Raw genomic sequence first — 19,528 nt, forward strand, 5'->3', positions numbered from 1 at the left:
CTAACAAGATACAGTACCTATCTAAGCTACACACACAAAATGCTGGAGGAACTCAACATGTTAGGCAGCATCTATGGAGAGGAATAAACAGTTGACGTTTTCAGCTGAGACCCTTCATCAGTACCTCCATGATTTTGTGTGCATTATGCTAGGTTTCCAGAATCTGTCAGATCTCTCGTGCTTATGATGCCCATCTAAACTGGTCCCATCCACAAAAATTTGATCCTTATCTCTCTAAGCCTCTCTTATCCATGTACCTTATGAAATGTTTTTTAAAATGTTGTTATTGTACCTGCCCTAATCATTTCCTCTCATTCCATACATGCACTGGTACAAAAGTTGTCCCTCAGGACTCCTTCAAGTCTTGTCCCTTTTGCCTTAAATCTATGCACTCTGGTTCCCAAATCCTGGGGAAAAGCCTGTTTGTATTCACCCTATCAATGATTTCAGCACTTTTCTAAGGCCACCCCTCAGTCGTCAAGAAATAAAGTACTGGCCTGTAGCTTCCTTGTAAGTCTTTTCTGCTCCTTGTAACTCTTCTCTGCTCTCTTTCCGGCTTAATGGCATCTTTCCAATTGCAGGGTGGCCAAAACTGAACATGGTATTCCAAACGCAACCTCACCAACATCTTGCACAGCTGCAACACGACATACTAGTTTCTATACTCAGTGCCCTGAGCAATGAAGGCGAGTGAGCCAAAAGCCTTCTTCACCTCCCTCTCTGAAACAATTGTGCTTAAGTGCATTGGTGTGACTCACTTGTCACTGTTGTCACTGAGGCTGGTAAATTGCTGATGCCAAATCTGCACTTACACTGCGGGAACGAACAATGAGACAGACAGAATCAGAATCTGGTTTATCATCACCAACACAAGGCATGAAATTTGTTCAAGAGCATCAGCAGTATAGTGCAAATACGTAAGATTACCAAAAATTAGATTATGAGGACACTCAGTCCTCGTTTATTGTCATTTAGAAATGCATGCATTAAGAAATGATACATTGTTCCTCTAGTATGATATAACAGAAACACAGGACAGACCAAGGCTAAAACTGACAAAAACCACATAATTATAACGTACAGTTACAACAGTGCAAAGCAATACCGTAATTTGATAAAGAGCAGACCATGGGCACGGTAAAAAAAAGTCTCAAAGTCCCGATAGCCCCATCATCTCACGCAGACGGTAGAAGGGAGAAACTCTCCCTGCCATGAACCTCCAGCGCCGCAAACTTGCCGATACAGCATCCTGGATGCACCCGACCACAGCCGACTGAGTCCGTCCGAAAACTTCGAGCCTCCGACACCGAACACCGAGCACCATCTCTGCCGAGCGCTTCAACCCCGTCCCGGCCGCCGAGCAACAAGCAAAGTTGAGGACTCGGGGCCTTCTCCTCCGGAGATTCTGGATCACACAGTAGCAGCGGCAGCAAAGAAGGCATTTCAGAAGTTTCATCAGATGCTCCTCCGTGCTCTCACGTCTGTCTCCATCAAATCAGGATTGTGCACGGCACCCTACTTGACAGATTACAGATATTCATCACCGGAGTGGCCGCTGCGCGCTGCGTCATGCTGCTGTCTTCTCCTCCTCCAGTGCAAAAGAAAGGAATAAGAAATCAGCTGTACAAGGGGACTTGGGAGTCCTTGTGCAGGTTTCCCTAAAGGTTAACTTGCAGGAAGGCAAATGAGATGTCAGCATTGATTTTGAGAAGACTAGAATATAAACACAAGGATGTAATGCTGAGACCTTTTAAGGCATTAGTTAGGTCACTTTTGGAGTATTGTGAGCAGTTTTAGGCCCCACATCGAAAGGATCTGCCGGCATTGGAGAGGATCCAGAGGAGGTTCACAAGAATGATTCTATGAATGGGTAATGTATGAGCAGCACTTTGTGGCTCCGGCCCTGCACTCACTGGAGTTGATAAGAGTGAGGGAGGATCTCATTGGAACTTAACAAATATTAAAAGTGGATATCACTGAGGAGGTTTCCAATAGTGGGCCAGAGGGCACAGCCTTGTAACGGAGGGGTGTCCTTTCAGAACAGAAGTGAGGAGAACTTTACTTAGCCAGAGAGGGGTGAATCTGAAATTCGTTGCCCCAGGTGGCTGTGGAGGTCAAGTCACTGGGTATATTTAAAGCTGAAGTTGATATGTTATTAATTAGTAAGGGTCAAATGTTACAGGGGGAGGGAGGCCGCTCCCCCTCCCCAAATGTTACAGAGAGAAGGCCGGAGAATGAGTTGAGAGGGAAAATAAATAAACATGATCAAATAGCAGTGCAGTCTTGATTGGCCAAATGCTTAATTCTGCTCCCATGTCTTACGGTCTTATGATTTAATAATGAGGTTGTGTTCAGGAGTTCATGGACCGTTGGTGGAAGTGAAGAAGCTACTCTTCAAACATTGAGTGTGGGTCTTCAGGCTCCGTTACCTCCTCCCTGATGGTGGTAATGCGAAGAAGGCAAGTTCTCCTTGGAGAGTGGTGGGTATCTGGAATGTGCCACCAGAGGTGGTGCAGGCAGGTACAACAGAGGCATTTAAGAGGCTCTTAGATAGGCATATGAATGTGCAGAACATGGAAGGGTATTGTCCTTGTGTAGGCAGAAGGAATAAGTTTAGTTATATGTTTGTTAGTTGATTGTTTGGCATAACATTGTGGACCAAAGGGCCTGTTCTGAAAGCAGCCTATTTCTATAAACTCTTCCTTGAGCGTAGATCCCTAAACCCAGAAATGACCCTGGTCATTGGCTGCTGGATCTGCCATTTGATGGCGTCTAAGGTCAAATCTAGTGGACAGCCCTGGATCACAGAGGGTTAAAAATTACTGGACACCCCAGGGCCCCACTGTCATATGCAATTAGCCTCACCGATAATATACATTACATGCTCTCACTGAAGAGTCAATTAGCAACAAAACCTTTTGCCTCTTCTGCTCTGGCTAATGTAGGAGCTGTCTTTATCTTCCAGAGATTTCCTCTGCATTAATGTCAATTAATGTCTATCTCGAGTTCTTAACCTGTGAAATATTTGGGGCAGATGAGAATGCCATGCAATGCTGCTGTCTTTAAGGGGGCACTATTTTGGTCCTGAAGCCAAAGAAGTCGCTTTTGCATTTGTATAGCGCCACTCAGGACTTGGTTATCACAAGAGATCCTGCAGATGCTGGAAATCCAGAGCAACACATACAAAATGCTAAGAGAACTCAACAGGTCAGGTAGCACCTATGGAGAGGATAAAACTATCGAGGGGGATAGGCCCTCTCCTATCTGATTCCTTCTTCTTCAGCCCTTTAACTCTTCCATTTATCTCCTCCCAACTTCTAACTTCATTCCTCCCTCCCCCACCCACCCATCTTCCACCTCATCTCCCTTCACCTGTCACCTTCCAGATTGTACTCCTATCCCTCCCCACCACCTTTTTCTGACTTGCCCCCTTCCTTTCCAGTCCTGATGAAGGGTCTCAATCTGAAATGTCAAACTGTTTATTGCTCTCTATAGATGCTGCCTGACCTGCTGATTTCCTCCAGTAATTTCTGTGTGTTCATCATGGCTTGGTGGTGTTCTGGAGAGGACTGGGGCTGTATCTGAACAGAGTGGGCACCTCCAGCCCCCGTGTGCGGCTTAGACTCAGCCTCGTCAGTCCAATCCAAAGACTTCCTTCCCTGCCAGAGATAAACCAGCTTTCCGTGGAGCAGTCGCATGTTGGAAGCGGGGGTGGACGCTAACGAGAGGGGAACAAGTGTTGCAGTTGTCGAGAATACCTGGGGAGAGAGCAGAACACACCTTGGAGAAAAGGAAATGAGGCTTAACACCATCTGAGGCTGCTGCAGAGATTAACTGATCCAAGCTCTGCTGTGATTATGATGCACAGCAGCCTCTGCTCACGCCTCCTTGTCTAACCTTTAGACTGTTCCTCTCTCTTCTGCGTATACATTCAACCCTCCCTCCAACACTGCTCTAGAAATACACTCAGCGGCCACTTTGTTAGGTACATCTATACACTTGCTCGTTAATGCAAATATCTAAATTAGCCAATCATGTAGCAGCAACTCAAAGCATAAAAGCATGCAGGCGTGGTCAAGAGGTTCAGTTGATGTTCAGACCAAATATCAGAATGGGGAAGAAATGTGATCTGAGTGACTTTGACCGTGGAATGGTTGCTGGTTACAGACGAGGTGGTTTGAGTATCTCAGAAACTGCTGATCACCTCGGGATTTTCGCAAATAGCTTACAGAGAATGGCGTGAGAAACAAAAAAAAATCATACAGTAAGCAGCAGTTCTGTAGGCAAAAATGCCTTGTTAATGAGAGAGGTCAGAAGAGACTAGCCAAACTGGCTCAAACTGACAAGGTGGCGGCGGTAACTCAAATAAAGACGCATTACAACACGTGAACGTCAATCTTTGAAGTGGATAGGCTACAGCAGCAGAAGGCCTTGAACATACGCTGAGTGGCCACTTTATTCCGTATGGGAGGTGCCTAATAATATGGCTACTGGGTGTATGTGCATTACGATGAGGGGCTGATTAAACTGGGGTTGTGATAATTGATAATTCACCCTCATGTGATCTAACTGTGAGTCAGACTGGTGACGGGTTAGGGAATGGTCTTAAAGGCAGCTTCCTTACCGCGGTTATGAGTCATGAACCGACCTCTTGTACGTCCTCACAACCTACCTCATCATAGCCCCTGCACCTTTTTAATTCGGGTTCAGGAAAATATAGCGGACAGTCAGTAGTAGTTTTTTCACACAGAGAGTGGTGGGTGCATGGAACACGCTGCCAGGGGTGGTGGTAGAGGAAGAACAACTAAAGAAACTCTTAGGCAGAATGGATGAAAGAAAAATGGAGGGCTATGTAAGAGGGGAGGGTTAGATTGATCTTGGAGTAGATCAAAAAGTCGGCACAAAATTGTGCTGTGTTCTATGTTTATCACCCTCTGAGTGAAGGGCTTCTTACTCAGCTCGCTTCTGAATGGCTGCCCTTTTATTTTGAGACCAGCCACTGGTTTTAGGCACCTCAGCTCTGTGAACCATCAACGCTGCAGCTTCCCGATCAAGATCTGCAGGCATTTCATATTTTTGCTAATTCTGCAAGTACCTCACTGTAACGTGAAATCCGACATTTCCACAGGGACCTGAGCGAGAATTTCATCCAGGCGATTCCCAGGAAGGCATTCCGCGGAGCGACAGACATCAAGAATTTGTGAGTACCAGGTGGCGCATTGACTGTTACCATGCCAACGTGAGTTTCCCACACCAGCACCAATACAGGACAAAATCAATGGCTTTCCTCAGGAAATAAAAGCACTGGATGGCCTATAAATTAACCCTGGCCCCAGTGTAATCACTGCATCAGCAGAGGGTAAGGTGGGATGTTTTACTTAACAATCAGAGAGACCCCATCTGAGAGACACCATACTTCATTCTGTGTCTAGAACAGCTTTGTTTGTCACATGTATATCGAAGCATGTAGTGAAATGAGTTGTCTGCATCAATGACTGACATGCTCTGAGGATGTGGTGGGGGCACTTGCCAGCTTGGTGGTGGGGTGGTTTCACGAGCCCTCGTCCTCGGTGGTCTTCACACACAGTGCTTGCTGAACTGACATCCAGCCATGTGGATTACAGGCCTGCAACCGTGGAGCGTGCTACAACCTAGACTCCGGTCTGACTTCTAACTTCCATCAGTATCCCTGTCTCTAACCGTAACCTGGCCTGAGCCCCAACTCCCCAGCTCAATCCCCCAAACCATCCCTATGACCCTAAAAAGCAACTAAGTCTGACCTCGATGGACATCGCAGTTCAGTACTATCTTGACCGCAATCTCCATTGACAGAATGGAGGCACCGATGTCTGTGTTTTCTCCAATGTCTCTAGCACTGAGACGTTGACTAAGGTCCACATCTCCATAGGGCGGTCCATGTTTTTCCAACGTCCGCCATCAGATTCCCAAAACCTTACCTCCACTCTGTTCCATTTACCTGTCTTTAATCTATATCCCCCTGAACTGTTTCTGTCTATGTACGTGTGTAACTGTACAACTGGCCCCTGTATCTCCTGCTTGGATGGACCTTTGATCGCAGGACCCACTAACCCCTAGAGGTCGCCAGCCTTTGCCCTTGCTGGTCTTTGTCCACAGTGCACACTGACCCGATATCCGTCCACAGGAATTGCTTGGTGTCGTCTTGACCAGAAGAACATGATAAATATTATGATTGTACAACTGGAGGGTGCTTTCCCTGTCTCTGTTTACTCATACAGGCAGCTGGATAAAAACCAAATTACTTGCATCGAGGAAGGGGCGTTCCGAGCGTTGAGGAGCCTGGAGGTTCTGTAAGTCCTTCCCATTCCACTGGTCTGCACTGTTGGGTTCTGTCCTGAGATAGATTACAGGCACAGCAGGGACCTTCCCCTGCACAATGGGAAAGTCCATGGTTGAGTTCCTCTCCAAAATATCTGCTGTACAAACCCAACCTCTCCTCCGATGTGAGTTCTTCATTGGAGTTTCCCTGGTGGAAACTGGTTCTCTCAAGGATCTTCAGACTATATTCCCAGGAGTCTCAGGGAAGACACAAGAGTCTGCAGATGCTGGAATCTGGAGCAACACATATGAAGCAGGAGGTATTCAGTGTGTTGGGCAGCACACGTGGAGGGAAATGGACAGTCAACATTTCAGGTCGAGACCCTTCAACTGGCTAAACGATAAAGGGCAGACAGTGGATATAAAGAAGTGGAGGGAACAAGTTGGGCAAGATTGGTGGATCCAGGTGAGGAGGGATGATGGGCGGATGGAGGAGCAGAGAGTGGGAATAGCAACAGAGGATGGGAGATGATGGGTGGATCCAGGTGAGGAGGGGCGAGTGGGATGGAAGCTGGGAGGTGATGGGTGGATCCAGGTGAGGAGGGATGACAGGCGGATGGAGGAGCGGAGAGTGGGAATAGCAACAGAGGATGGGAGGTGATGGGTGGATCCAGGTGAAGAGGGGAGAATGGGAATAGAAGCTGGGAGGTGATAGGTAATAGTGAGAAAATGCTGGAATCTGAAGGTGAAACATAGAATCAAGTGAGGGAGGTGGGGAGAGCAAATGGGGACAGTGGAGGGAGGGAGGGGGAACCCAGTGGGAGGGCTGTGTAAAGTATGATCAGATAGCACAGCTTGAATTTTTATAAGTATTAACAATTTGCAGAGATGATGAAGGCATGGGAAAGAAAGAAAAGGAAACCTCCTATAATTATCATGCCCTCTACCGCCTCTGTAGTCTCTCTTGTGTCTCAGGGTACAAAACACAGGACATATAGTCACATAAGCCACATAGTCATGATACAGCACCATGCAGTCACAAAATAATATTAGTACCAGTCCCTGAGTGGCATGGGCTGAAAATCGTTGGTGCATGGGATGCTCCTCACCTCGTGCCGGGTGAGTTGCAGACGGGAAGGTAATCCAGTTGTTTCTCTAGGGAATGTGCAGTATTGACGGGAGAGCCAGCCTGCAGGGGTTAGCCTACGAACCCGAGCAAAGATTCCAGTACGCTCTCTCACACCGCCACGATTTTGTCTCACTGAATCCCCGACAGGAGGAGAGGCAGAGGGAGGAAATGGATCAGTAAACGCGAAACAGTAATTAGGTGACTTTTGTCTTTTCCAGGACGCTGAATAATAACAACATCAGCAGTATTCCAGTTTCGAGCTTCAACCACATGCCAATGCTTCGCACCCTGTAAGTACGTGACGGGAGGCTCTGTAAGTGTTTCAGGTCAGCTCATTTTCTGGTTCCGTTCAGTATCCATGAGAAATTGCTGTAGCACGGTAGCGTAACACCGTTACAGTGCCAGCGACAGGGGTTCAATTCCCGCCACTGCCTGCAAGGAGTCTCTCCCTGTGCCCACGTGGGTTCCCATCAGGTGCTCCGGTTTCCTCGCACGTCCCAATGACGTATGGGTCAGTCAGTTTTTCGACCATTTGTGTGTTTTTGGGCGGCGCAGTCTCGTTGAGACGGCAGGGCCGGCTACTGTGCTGTATCTCTAAATAACTAAGTAGGGAGAATTCCTGCCCCATCCTGCATGGTCCCAGGACCTCACAATAAGGTGCTTTATTTGGGTTAACCTAACAGAGGAAAGGTCTCGGGCACTGGGTCCGGCTCGGTGACTCAGAAGGAAAGATGGGGAGGGGGTGGGCGAGAAAAGGCACATTGTGGTGATAAGGAGATTCGTTAAACATAGAAACATAGAAACATAGAAAATAGGTGCAGGAGTAGGCCATTCGGTCCTTCGAGCCTGCACCGCCATTTATTATGATAATGGCTGATCATCCAACTCAGAACCCCGCCCCAGCCTTCCCTCCACACCCCCTGACCCCCGTAGCCACAAGGGCCATATCTAACTCCCTCTTAAATATAGCCAATGAACTGGCCTCAACTGTTTCCTGTGGCAGAGAATTCCACAGATTCACCACTCTCTGTGTGAAGAAGTTTTTCCTAATCTCGGTCCTAAAAGGCTTCCCCTCTATCCTCAAACTGTGGCCCCTCGTTCTGGACTTCCCCAACATCGGGAACAATCTTCCTGCATCTAGCCTGTCCAATCCCTTTAGGATCTTATACGTTTCAATCAGATCCCCCCTCAATCTTCTAAATTCTAATGGGTACAAGCCCAGTTCATCCAGTCTTTCTTCATATGAAAGTCCTGCCATCCCAGGAATCAATCTGGTGAACCTTCTTTGTACTCCCTCTAAGGCAAGGATGTCTTTCCTCAGATTAGGGGACCAAAACTGCACACAATACTCCAGGTGTGGTTTCACCAAGGCCTTGTACAACTGCAGTAGTACCTCCCTGCTCCTGTACTCGAATCCTCTCGCTATAAATGCCAGCATACCATTCGCCTTTTTCACCGCCTGCTGTACCTGCATGCCCACTTTCAATGACTGGTGTATAATGACACCCAGGTCTCGTTGCACCTCCCCTTTTCCTAATCGGCCACCATTCAGATAATAATCTGTTTTCCTATTTTTGCCACCAAAGTGGATAACTTCATATTTATCCACATTAAATTGCATCTGCCATGAATTTGCCCACTCACCCAACCTATCCAAGTCACCCTGCATCCTCTTAGCATCCTCCTCACAGCTAACACTGCCACCCAGCTTCGTGTCATCTGCAAACTTGGAGATGCTGCATTTAATTCCCTCATCCAAGTCATGGATATATGTTGTAAACAACTGGGGTCCCAGCACTGAGCCTTGCGGTACCCCACTAGTCACCGCCTGCCATTCTGAAAAGGTCCCGTTTATTACCACTCTTTGCTTCCTGTCTGCTAACCAATTCTCCACCCACACCAATACCTTACCCCCAATACCGTGTGCTTTAAGTTTGCACACTAATCTCCTGTGTGGGACCTTGTCAAAAGCCTTTTGAAAATCCAAATATACCACATCCACTGGTTCTCCCCTATCCACTCTACTAGTTACATCCTCAAAAAATTCTATGAGATTCGTCAGACATGATTTTCCTTTCACAAATCCATGCTGACTTTGTCCGATGATTTCACCGCTTTCCAAATGTGCTGTTATCACATCCTTGATAACTGACTCTAGCATTTTCCCCACCACTGATGTCAGGCTAACCGGTCTATAATTCCCCGGTTTCTCTCTCCCTCCTTTTTTAAAAAGTGGAGTTACATTAGCCACCCTCCAATCCTCAGGAACTAGTCCAGAATCTAACGAGTTTTGAAAAATTATCACTAATGCATCCACTATTTCTTGGGCTACTTCCTTAAGCACTCTAGGATGCAGACCATCTGGCCCTGGGGATTTATCTGCCTTCAATCCCTTCAATTTACCTAACTTAAAGGCACGGACAGGGGGTTCTGTGGGCGGGAACGAGATTCCCGGATGATATGTTGCCTCCCAGATGCCAGGGCCCGGGACACCTCGAATCGAGTCCTCAGCATTCTGAAGTGGGAGTGTGAACAGCCAGAGGTCGTGGTCCATGAAGGTACCAATGACATGGGGAGGATGAGTGATGAGGTTCTGCATAGGGAGTTCAGGGAGTTAGGTGCTACATTAAAGGGCAGGATCTCCAGGGTTATGATCTCAGGGTTGCTAGCGAGGCCAGAACTAGGAAGATTATACGGTTTACCATGTGGTTAAGGAGTTCGTGTATGAGGGAGGGCATAAGGTTTTTGGATCATTGGTCTCTTTTCCAGGGAAGGTGGGACCTGTACAGAAGGGTGGTTTGCACCTGAACTGGAGGGGGACTAACATCCCAGCAGAAAGGTTTGTTAATGCTGCACGCTGGGGTTTCAACTAGAGTTGCAGGGGGTTGGGAGCTAGAGTGTCAGAACAGTTAGCGGAGAGGTTTTGGAGGCAGATATTGGTAAGACCCCAAAGTTAGGAATCAAAAGGTTGAGCACGGTGCAACTAGTGTCCTGAGCTGCATATATTTCAGTGCAAGAAGTATCGTAGGAAAGGCGGATGATAGTGCTAAGATGAGGTAGCTTTTTCACAAAGAGAGGTAATGCGTAGTGAGAAGAGGCCATTGATAGGGCAAAATTGCAGTCACAGGATGAATTGCAATGTAAAAAGTGGCCAAAATTGAAAAGGGTGAATACAGGACTGAAGGTGTTATATTTGAATGCAAGCAGTATACAGAATGAGGTCGATGAACTTGTAGCACAGTTGCAGATTGGCATGTATGATATTGTAGACATCACTGAATCATGGAAGATTATAACTGGGAGCTTAATGTCCGAGGCAACACGTTGTATTGAAAGGACAGGCAGGAAGGTGGTGGGGGGGTGGGGAGGTGGCATTGCTCTATTGGTAAATCATTAGAAAGCAGTGACATAGGGTCAGAATTATGGTGGATAGAGCTAAGGAACTGCAAAGGTAAAAGGACCCTGACAGGAATTGTATACAGACAGTAGCAACGATGTGGTCTTCAAATTACAATGCGAGATAGAAAATCCATGCTAAAAGGGCAATGTTGCAATAGTCATGGGGGATTTCAAGATGCAGGTAGGTTGGGAAAATCAAGTTGGTGCTGGATTCCAAGGGGGTGAACTTCTAGAATGCCTATGAGATGCCTTTTTAGAGCAGCTCGTGGTTGAACCCAGTAGGGGAACGGCTATTCATGCCAACAGGTTGGAGGCTACCCAGGCGGAATATCAGGTGTTGCTCCTCCAACCTGAGTGTGGCCTCATCATGGCAGTCGAGGAGGCCATGGACTGACATGTCAGAATGGGAAGTAGAAGTGAAATGAGTGGCCACCAGGAGGTCCTGGACACTGATTTCTCGAACTTCTGGTAATTGTCCCCCCGCCCCCACCATTTCCCTCTCTCAACTTATCTCCTTACCTGCCCATCACCTCCTTCTGGTGCTCCTCCCCCTCTCCTTTCTTCCATGGACTTCTACCCTCTCCTATCAGATTCCCCCTTCTCCAGCCCTTTATCTCTGTCACCAATCAACTTCTCAGCTCTTTACACCTCTCCTTCCCTATTTCACCTATCACCTACCATCTTGTACTCCTTCCTCCCCTCCCCTGCCTTCTTACTTTGACATCTCATCTCTTTTTCCCAGTCCTATTGCAGTGTCTCAGCCTAAAACATTGACTGTACTTTTTTTCCATAGATGCTGCCTGGCCTGCTGAGTTCCTCCAGCATTTTGTGTGTACCACTTTTATTTCCAGATTTTCTGCAAATTTTCTTGTTTGTGAGTAAGGATGAGGTCTCAGGGTACTTGGAGGCACATGATAAAATAGTCTGTACTCAGCATAGTTTCTCAAGGGAAAATCTTGCCCGACAAATCTGCTGGAATTCTCTGAAGAAATAACAAGCAGGATAGGCAAAGGAGAATCAGCTGATGTTGTGCACTTGGATTTTCAGAAGGCCTTTGACAAGGTACCACGCGTAAGGCTGCTTAACAAGCTATGAGCCCATGATATTACAGGAAAGAGTCTAGCATTGATAAACAATGGCCGATTGGCAGGAGACAAAGAGTGGGAATAAAGGGAGCCTTTTTTGGTTGGGTGCCAGTAACTAGTGGTGTTCCACAGGGGTCAGTGTTGGGTTTGATTCTTTTTACATTATATGTCAATGATTTGGATGATGGAATTGATGGTTTTGTTGCAAAATTTACAGACAATATGAAGATAGGTGGAGCGGCAGGTAGTTTTGAGGAAGTAGAGAGGCTACAGAAGGACTTAGACAAATTAGATGAATGGGTAATGAAGTGGCAGATGGAATACAGTGTCGGGATGTGTATGATTATGCACTTTGGTAGAAGAAATGAAAGGATAGACTATTTTCTAAATGAAGAGAAAATACAAAAAACTGAGGCACAAAGGGACTTGGGAGCTCTTGAATAGCTTTCCTTAAAGGTTAGTTTGCGGGTTGAGTCAGTGGTGAGGAAGACAAGTACAACGTCAGCATTCATTCCAAGAGAGCTAGAATATAAAAGCAAGGACATAATGATGAGACTTTATAAATCACAGGTCAGGCTTCACTTGAGTACTGTGAGCAGTTTTGGGCCCCTTATCTTAGAAAGGATGTGCTGAAACAGGAGAAGGTTCAAAAGAGGTTCACGAAAACGATTCCAGGATTGAATGGCTTGTCATATGAAGTGTTTGATGGCTCTGGGCCTGTATTCACTAGAATTCAGTAGAATGAGGGGTGACCTAATTGAAACGTATCGAATGGTGAAAGGCCTTGATAGAGTGCGTGTGGAGAGGATGTTTCCTATGATGAGAGAGTCTAAGAACAGAGGAATAGGGGGGTCTCCTTTGAGAACGGAGATGAGGGCGGATTTCTTTTGCCAGAGTGTAGAGAGTCTCTGGAATTCTTTGTCACAAGCGGCTGTGGAGGCCATGTCTTTATGTATATTTAAGGCAGAGGTTGATAGATCCTTGATTGGCCAGGGGATGATAGGATATGGGGAAATGGCAGGAGATTGGGGCTGAGAGGAAATTTGGATCAGCCATGATGAAATGATGGAACAGACTTGATGGGCCAAATGGCCTAATCTGCTCCTCTATCTTATGGCCTTTATTGGATCATTGCGCAGATACGGATTTGCATAAAGCAGGGTGTGTATACATGCTGATATAAGATTCCAAATTTCAGTTTTATATTTTTATTATCAGTGTGATATTTGTTGCTTTGTGGCAGCAAAGACGTTTAATTACTATAAGCAATAAAAATAAATAAATAAATAGTGCAAAAAGAAAGAATAATGATGTAGTATTCTACATCGGTGAGACCCAATGCAGATTGGGGAATTGCTGTGTCAAGGATATTCACTCCGACCGCCACAAAAGGCAGGTTCTCCCAGTGGCCCGCCATTTTAGTTCAACTTCCCATTCCCAACCTGACATCTCTGTCCATCATCTCCTCTGTTGCCATGATGAGACCAAAATCAGGCTGGAAGAGCAACACATCGTCCTCTAACCTGACAGCATGGACATCGATTTCTCCAACTTCCAGTAACTTCTCCCTTCCCCGCCCTGTCTTCCAGTTCTCTATTCTGGTTCCTCTCATACCCCTTCTCTTCTCCTCACCTTCCTCTGCTTCCCCTCCTCATTTCTCCCATGGTCCATTGTCCCCACCTACTTCAGCCCTTCACGTCTTCTGAGAATTGCCTCCCAGCTTCACACCTCATCTCTGCTCCTCACTCACCCAGCTTCCCCTTTACCTGGTTTCACCTGCCAGCTTGTACTCCTTCCCTTCCTCCCACATTCCTATTCTGTCTTCCGCCTCTTTCCTTCCCAATCCTGGCTCTGCAGTGTTGACTGTTTGTTCCCCTCCATAGATGCTGCCTGACCTGCTGAGCTCCTCCACCATTTTGTGTGTGTTACTCAAGATTCCCAGCATCTGCAGAATCTCTTGTGTTAATGAGGTAGTATTCATGGGCTCATCGAGAGGCGAAGAAGTGAAGCTGTTTCCAAATGTAGCGTCCCAATCATGTGCTATTGAGAGAGGAGATAAATATTGGTCACAAGATTTGGCTTAACTCCCTCAATTTTTGGCAGCCCTACACTGTGTGATTGTTTTGATTTACTTGAAAGAGCAGATGTTTCATCTGACGATGTAACTTCCCCCACTATTGGGCCTTGCACACTCATCTCTCAGGAGCAGAAACTCACAGACAACCATCTGTTCCGGAGAGTTTCTTGCCTGTGATTTGCAAAGAGCTGTGAGAGAGACTGAGGGAGCTGCAGAGCAATGGAATAGCTGGTAGGTCTGCTACCCCACAGCACCAATGACCTGGGTTCAATCCCACGATGCTGTCTGCATGGACTCCCCCAGGCGCTGTGGGTTCCTCCCACATCCCAGAGACAGATGGGTTGGTCAGCCAATTGGCCGCTGTGAATTTCCACTAGTGTGAAGCTGAGTGGTAGATTCTTGGGAGGGGGGTGCAGAGTTGGTGAGGGGTTGGGAAGAACAGAATGAAGTTAGTGTAAGATACTGTAGGCGTAAACGGTGTTCATTGCTCAGCTCAGACTTGATGGAGGTGAGCAAAATTATGAGGGCTATAGACAAGCAAGCTTTTCCATAAGGGGTTCATGGGCTAAGGGTGAAAGGTGAAACATCAAAGGGGAATCTGAGGGCGTTCTTCTTCACTTAGAGGATGGAACAAGCTGCCAGAGGAAATGGTGGATGAGGGCTCAATTGCAACATTTAAGTGAAGTTTGGATAGGTACATGGATAGAACTGTTATAGTCCAGCTGTGTGTCAATGGGACTAGGCAGAATAAAGGCATCCATTAGTGTTGCAAGACCATGGATCTGCGCCTGGAAAGTCTTCACTCTCCAGGGCGCAGGCCTGGGCAAGGTTGTATGGAAGACAGGCAGTTGCCCATGCTGCAAGTCTCCCCTCTCCACGCCACTGATGTTGTCCAAGGGAAGGGCATTAGGACCCAGACAGCTTGGCACCGGTGTTGTCACAGAGCAATGTGTGGTTAAGTGCCTTGCTCAAAGACACAACATGCTGCCTCAGCTGGGGCTCGAACTCACGACCTTCAGATCGCTAGTCGAATGCCTTAACCACTTGGCCACGTGCCCACCAGAATAAATGTTCTTTATTGATTATATGGTCCATGTACTCCATGACTCTAACATCCTAATAACAATGCAGAATAAAGTGCAACGGCCGTCAAAAAAGTACAGCACAGGTATGTGACAAAGTGCAAGGTCACAACGAGGTAGGATTATGAGGCCAGCCGTCCATCTTATCATACAAGAGATCCATTCAGGCTTCTGAATCGTGCGGGATGGGCCACTCCAAGGTTTGATGTGTTCACTTCAAGGTTTGATGTGTTGTGCATTCCAAGATGCTTCTTGAGCCTGGTGTTAACTGTGTTCAGGTTTCTGTACCTTATGCTTGCTGGGAGCGGGGAGAAGAGAGAATGTCCGGGCTGGGTGAGGTCTTTGATTATACTGGCTGCTTTACAGAGGCAGGGAGAAGTGTAGACACAGACTTTAGAGGGGAAGCTCATTCCTGTGATATCTGAGCTGTGTCTACACTCTTTTGCAGTTTCTTTCAGTCCAATGCAGAGCATGTGCCTTACCAAGCTGTTATGCAGCTTTATATGGTGCATCAGTAAAACATAGTAAGGGTTAACGGAGACAAGCCAAATTTCTTTAGCCTCCTGAGCAAGTAGAGGCTTTATTGACCATGACATCCACATGGTTGGACCATACTGAGAAACACATTTAATCATTACTGCTGTCTCACCCTTCATTTCTCATTTCCGATGCTATCCTGCACTGTGTGACCTCTCACCTCGATTCCTTGATCGTTAAGAAAAGTCTCACGTAGCAACATGCTTTGCTAAAACCACTAAATTGACCTTGAGGTATTGACAAAGTGGGAGGATGTCCCACACTGGAGAAGGATAATTACATTGGAGCATTGCCTTGAGAGATTGCATGAATAGGTTAGAAAGCTGACCTCATCATATTATATTGATTTCCCTGTTTTGCAATTTGGTTCATGTTGTCTCCGGAGCCAATGTGCTACTTGACTCTTCCCTTCCCCTCTCCCAGTGCCTGCGCTTCTTCGTCTAAAAAAATGGCCGTGATTTGTGAGAGGTAAGTACTGTACACAAACGCATCCACACCCTGATCCCCTTCTCTAACGCAATTTGAGTTTAGTTATTTTTATTTTTTTATTCAGTGATACCGCGTTGAATAGGTGCTTGCGGCCCTTTGAGCCATGCCACCCAGCAAGCCCCTAACTCCAACCAAATCCTGGGACAATTTATAATGACCAATTAACTGTGGACTGTGGGAGGACATTGGAGCATCCAGAGGAAACCCACACATTCCACAGGGAGGACGTACAGCGACTCCATACAGGGGACACCAGGATTGAACTCCAAGCTCTGACAGCCTGAGCTATAATAGAGTTGTGCTGACCCCCACGCTAACCCCTCACACCTTTGTCATATCCACAATTCCATGTATGCACGGGTGCAGTGAAAATCTTAGTAGCAGCAACTTCACAGGCACCAAATATCATATAAGCAGCAGTCACCAGAAAAATCGTACATTCAACGTACCACTCAGTGACCACTTTATTAGGTACCTCCTGTAACTAATGAAGTAGCCACTAAGTCTGTGTCCGTGGTCTCCTGCTACTGAAGCCCGTCCACTTCAAGGTTCGATGCGTTGTGCATTGAAAGATGCTCTTCTGAACACCACCATTGTAATGCATGGTTATTTGAGTTCCTGTTTCCTTCCTGTCAGCTTGAAACAGTCTGGCCATTCTCCTCTGAGCTCTCTCATTAACTAGGAGTTTTTCCACCCACAGAACTACTACTCACTAGATTTCTTTTTGCACCATTCTCTGTAAACTATAGAGACGGTTGTGTGTGAAAATCTCAGGAGATCAGCAGTTTCTGAGACACTCAAACCACCCCGTCTGGCACCAACAATCATTCCATGGTCAAAGTCACTTAGATCACATTTCCTCCCCATTCTGATGTTTGAACTGAACCTCTTGACCTTGCCGGCGTGCTTTTATGCATTGAGTTGCTGCCACATGAGTGGCTGATTGGATAATTGCATTAATGAGCAGGTGTACAGGTGAACCGAATAAACATGAATTGCGAGATGTATGTGCACGCATACACACACACACACACACACACACAGACCCTTACCCTCTCCCTTGCTATCCAATGGCAAGCTTATTGTCAAACATACAAGTCCATGAATGCACAGGTGCAATGAAAAACTTGCAGCAGCATCACAGGCTTATCATCAGATAAGCAGCATTCACCAGAAAAACATAAATTAAACATAACTTCCCATGTTCTTGTGCATTGGAGCTGCTGTACCAGACCATCAGAATCAGAACCATTGTTATTATCACAGCATTTGTTGTTTTGTGGCAGCAGTACAGTGCAAGATGTAAAAAATACTGCAAGTTATTGAAGTAAGTATGTGGGTAAAAGGAATAACAAGATAATTCATGGGTTCAGAGGTCCGATGATGGAGTGGAAGAAGCTGTTCCGAAAGAGTTGAGTGTGGGTCTTCGTGCTGGTCTATCTCCTCCCTGGCGGTAGCAGTGAGACGAGGGCGTGTCTCGGATGGTCAGGGTGCTTAACGATGGAAACTGCCCTCTCGAGGCATCATATCCCGATGGTGGGGAGGGTTGTGCCCGGGATGGAGAAGGACGATGATGTAGACAGTCAGGAACAAGTACCTTGCCCAGATCAGGCAGCTCTAATGAGCTTATGCTACCTGAGGGTAATAATTTACCGGCCTCTGGGAGAGAGTTTGATTTCACACAGTTTGGTCAGACTCAACGGATGAAATGGTCTCCTTCTGTGCCACAGCATAATGCGACGATGCTTTCACCCTCAGTGGCCACTTTATTAGGTACATCTGTACACCTGCTCACTAGTGCATATATCTAAATAGCCAATCATATGGCAGCAACTCAATGCATAAAAACATGCAGTCATGGTCAAGAGGTTCTTATCTTGTTCAGATCAAACATCAGAATGGGGAAGGAATGTGATCTAAGTGACTTTGACCGTGGAATGATTGTTGGTGCCAGATGGGGTGGTTTGAGTATCTCAGAAACTGCTGGTCTCCTGAGATTTTCACACAGAACAGTCTCTAGAGTTTTAAGAGAATGGGTATGAAAAACAACAAAAAAAAATCCTGTGAGCGGTAGTTCTGTGGGTGAAAGCACCTTGTTCATGAGAGGTCAGAGGAGAATGACCGGACTGCTTCAAGCTGACAGGGAGCTGGCAGTAACTTGGATAACTGTCTTACCACAGTGGTGTGCAGAAGAGCATCTCTGTATGCACAGCACATCAAACCTTGACGTGGTTGGGTTATAGAAGCACGAACATACTCTACAGCTGTAGTCTGCTGGGGCAGCAGGGTGAGAGCAGCTGACGCCAGGAAAATCGATAAGCTCGTCAGGAAAGCTGGTTCTGCTCTGGGGGTGGAACGGGACTCCCTGGTGGCTGTGTCTGAGAGGAGGATACTGCAGGAGCTACAGAACATTATGGACAACCCCTCTCATCCCCTCCATGACTTACTAGACAAAGCACCTTTAGCAACAGACTGATTCCACCGAGGTGCACCACTGAATGCCACAGGGTCATCCTTTCTCCCTGTGATTATGAGCCTCTACAACTTCTCCTCCTGAAGTGTATAAGTTTATGGTTTCATTGCACATTGGTATCTTGCACTGTTACTTTTTAATGCACATTTTGTATTCTTTTCGATACCTCAATGCTTACATTTTGCATTTTAAAGTAGGTATTGCTAACTGAGTGACCTGGCAACAATAATTTCCTTTGGGATAAATAAAGTTTTATCTTATCTTACATTACACTCAGTGGTTACGTTATTAGGTATAGGAGGCATCTAATAAATAGGCCACTGAATGTATTTATCACCGCATTGTAGTTTAACCTAATGGCATGCTGGCCTTCATAACAAGGGGAATTGAGTATAGGAGCAAAGAGGTCCTTCTGCAGCTGTACACGGCCCTGGTGACACCACACCTGGAGTATTGTGTGCAGTTTTGGTCTCCAAATTTGAGGAGGGACATTCTAGCTATTGAGGGAGTGCAGCGTAGGTTCACAAGGTTAATTCCCGGGATGGTGGGACTGTCATATGTTGAAAGATTGGAGCGACTGGGCTTGTATACTCTGGAATTTAGAAGGATGAGAGGGGATCTGATTGAAACATATAAGATTATTAAGGGATTGGACACGCTGGAGGCAGGAAGCATGTTCCCGCTGATGGGTGAGTCCAGAACCAGAGGTCACAGTTTAAGAATTAGGGGTAGGCCATTTAGAACAGAGTTGAGGAAAAACTTTTTCACCCAGAGAGTGGTGGATATGTGGAATGCTCTGCCCCAGAAGGCAGTGGAGGCCAAGTCTCTGAATGTTTTCAAGAAAGAGATGGATAGAGCTCTTAAAGATAGCAGAATCAAAGGTTATGGGGATAAGGCAGGAACTGGATACTGATTGTGGATGATCAGCCATGATCACAGTGAATGACGGTGCTGGCTCGA

At 46.5% G+C, this 19,528-nt stretch overlaps 1 protein-coding gene across 3 annotated transcripts in view; it reads left to right on the forward strand.

The window, feature by feature from the left end:
• LOC134358831 (slit homolog 1 protein-like) overlaps positions 1 to 19,528 on the forward strand; it is a 339,272-nt gene that overhangs the window by 100,456 nt on the left and 219,288 nt on the right. For all 3 annotated transcript variants that reach the window (XM_063071371.1, XM_063071370.1, XM_063071372.1), the window contains exons 5-7: positions 5,129 to 5,200; positions 6,258 to 6,329; positions 7,645 to 7,716. In XM_063071371.1, the coding sequence (XP_062927441.1) occupies positions 5,129 to 5,200; positions 6,258 to 6,329; positions 7,645 to 7,716 (216 nt within the window). The remainder of the gene's footprint in view (positions 1 to 5,128; positions 5,201 to 6,257; positions 6,330 to 7,644; positions 7,717 to 19,528) is intronic.

This window comes from Mobula hypostoma, chromosome 19, assembly GCF_963921235.1.
Source record: "Mobula hypostoma chromosome 19, sMobHyp1.1, whole genome shotgun sequence".
Classification (NCBI taxonomy): Eukaryota; Metazoa; Chordata; class Chondrichthyes; order Myliobatiformes; family Myliobatidae; genus Mobula; species Mobula hypostoma.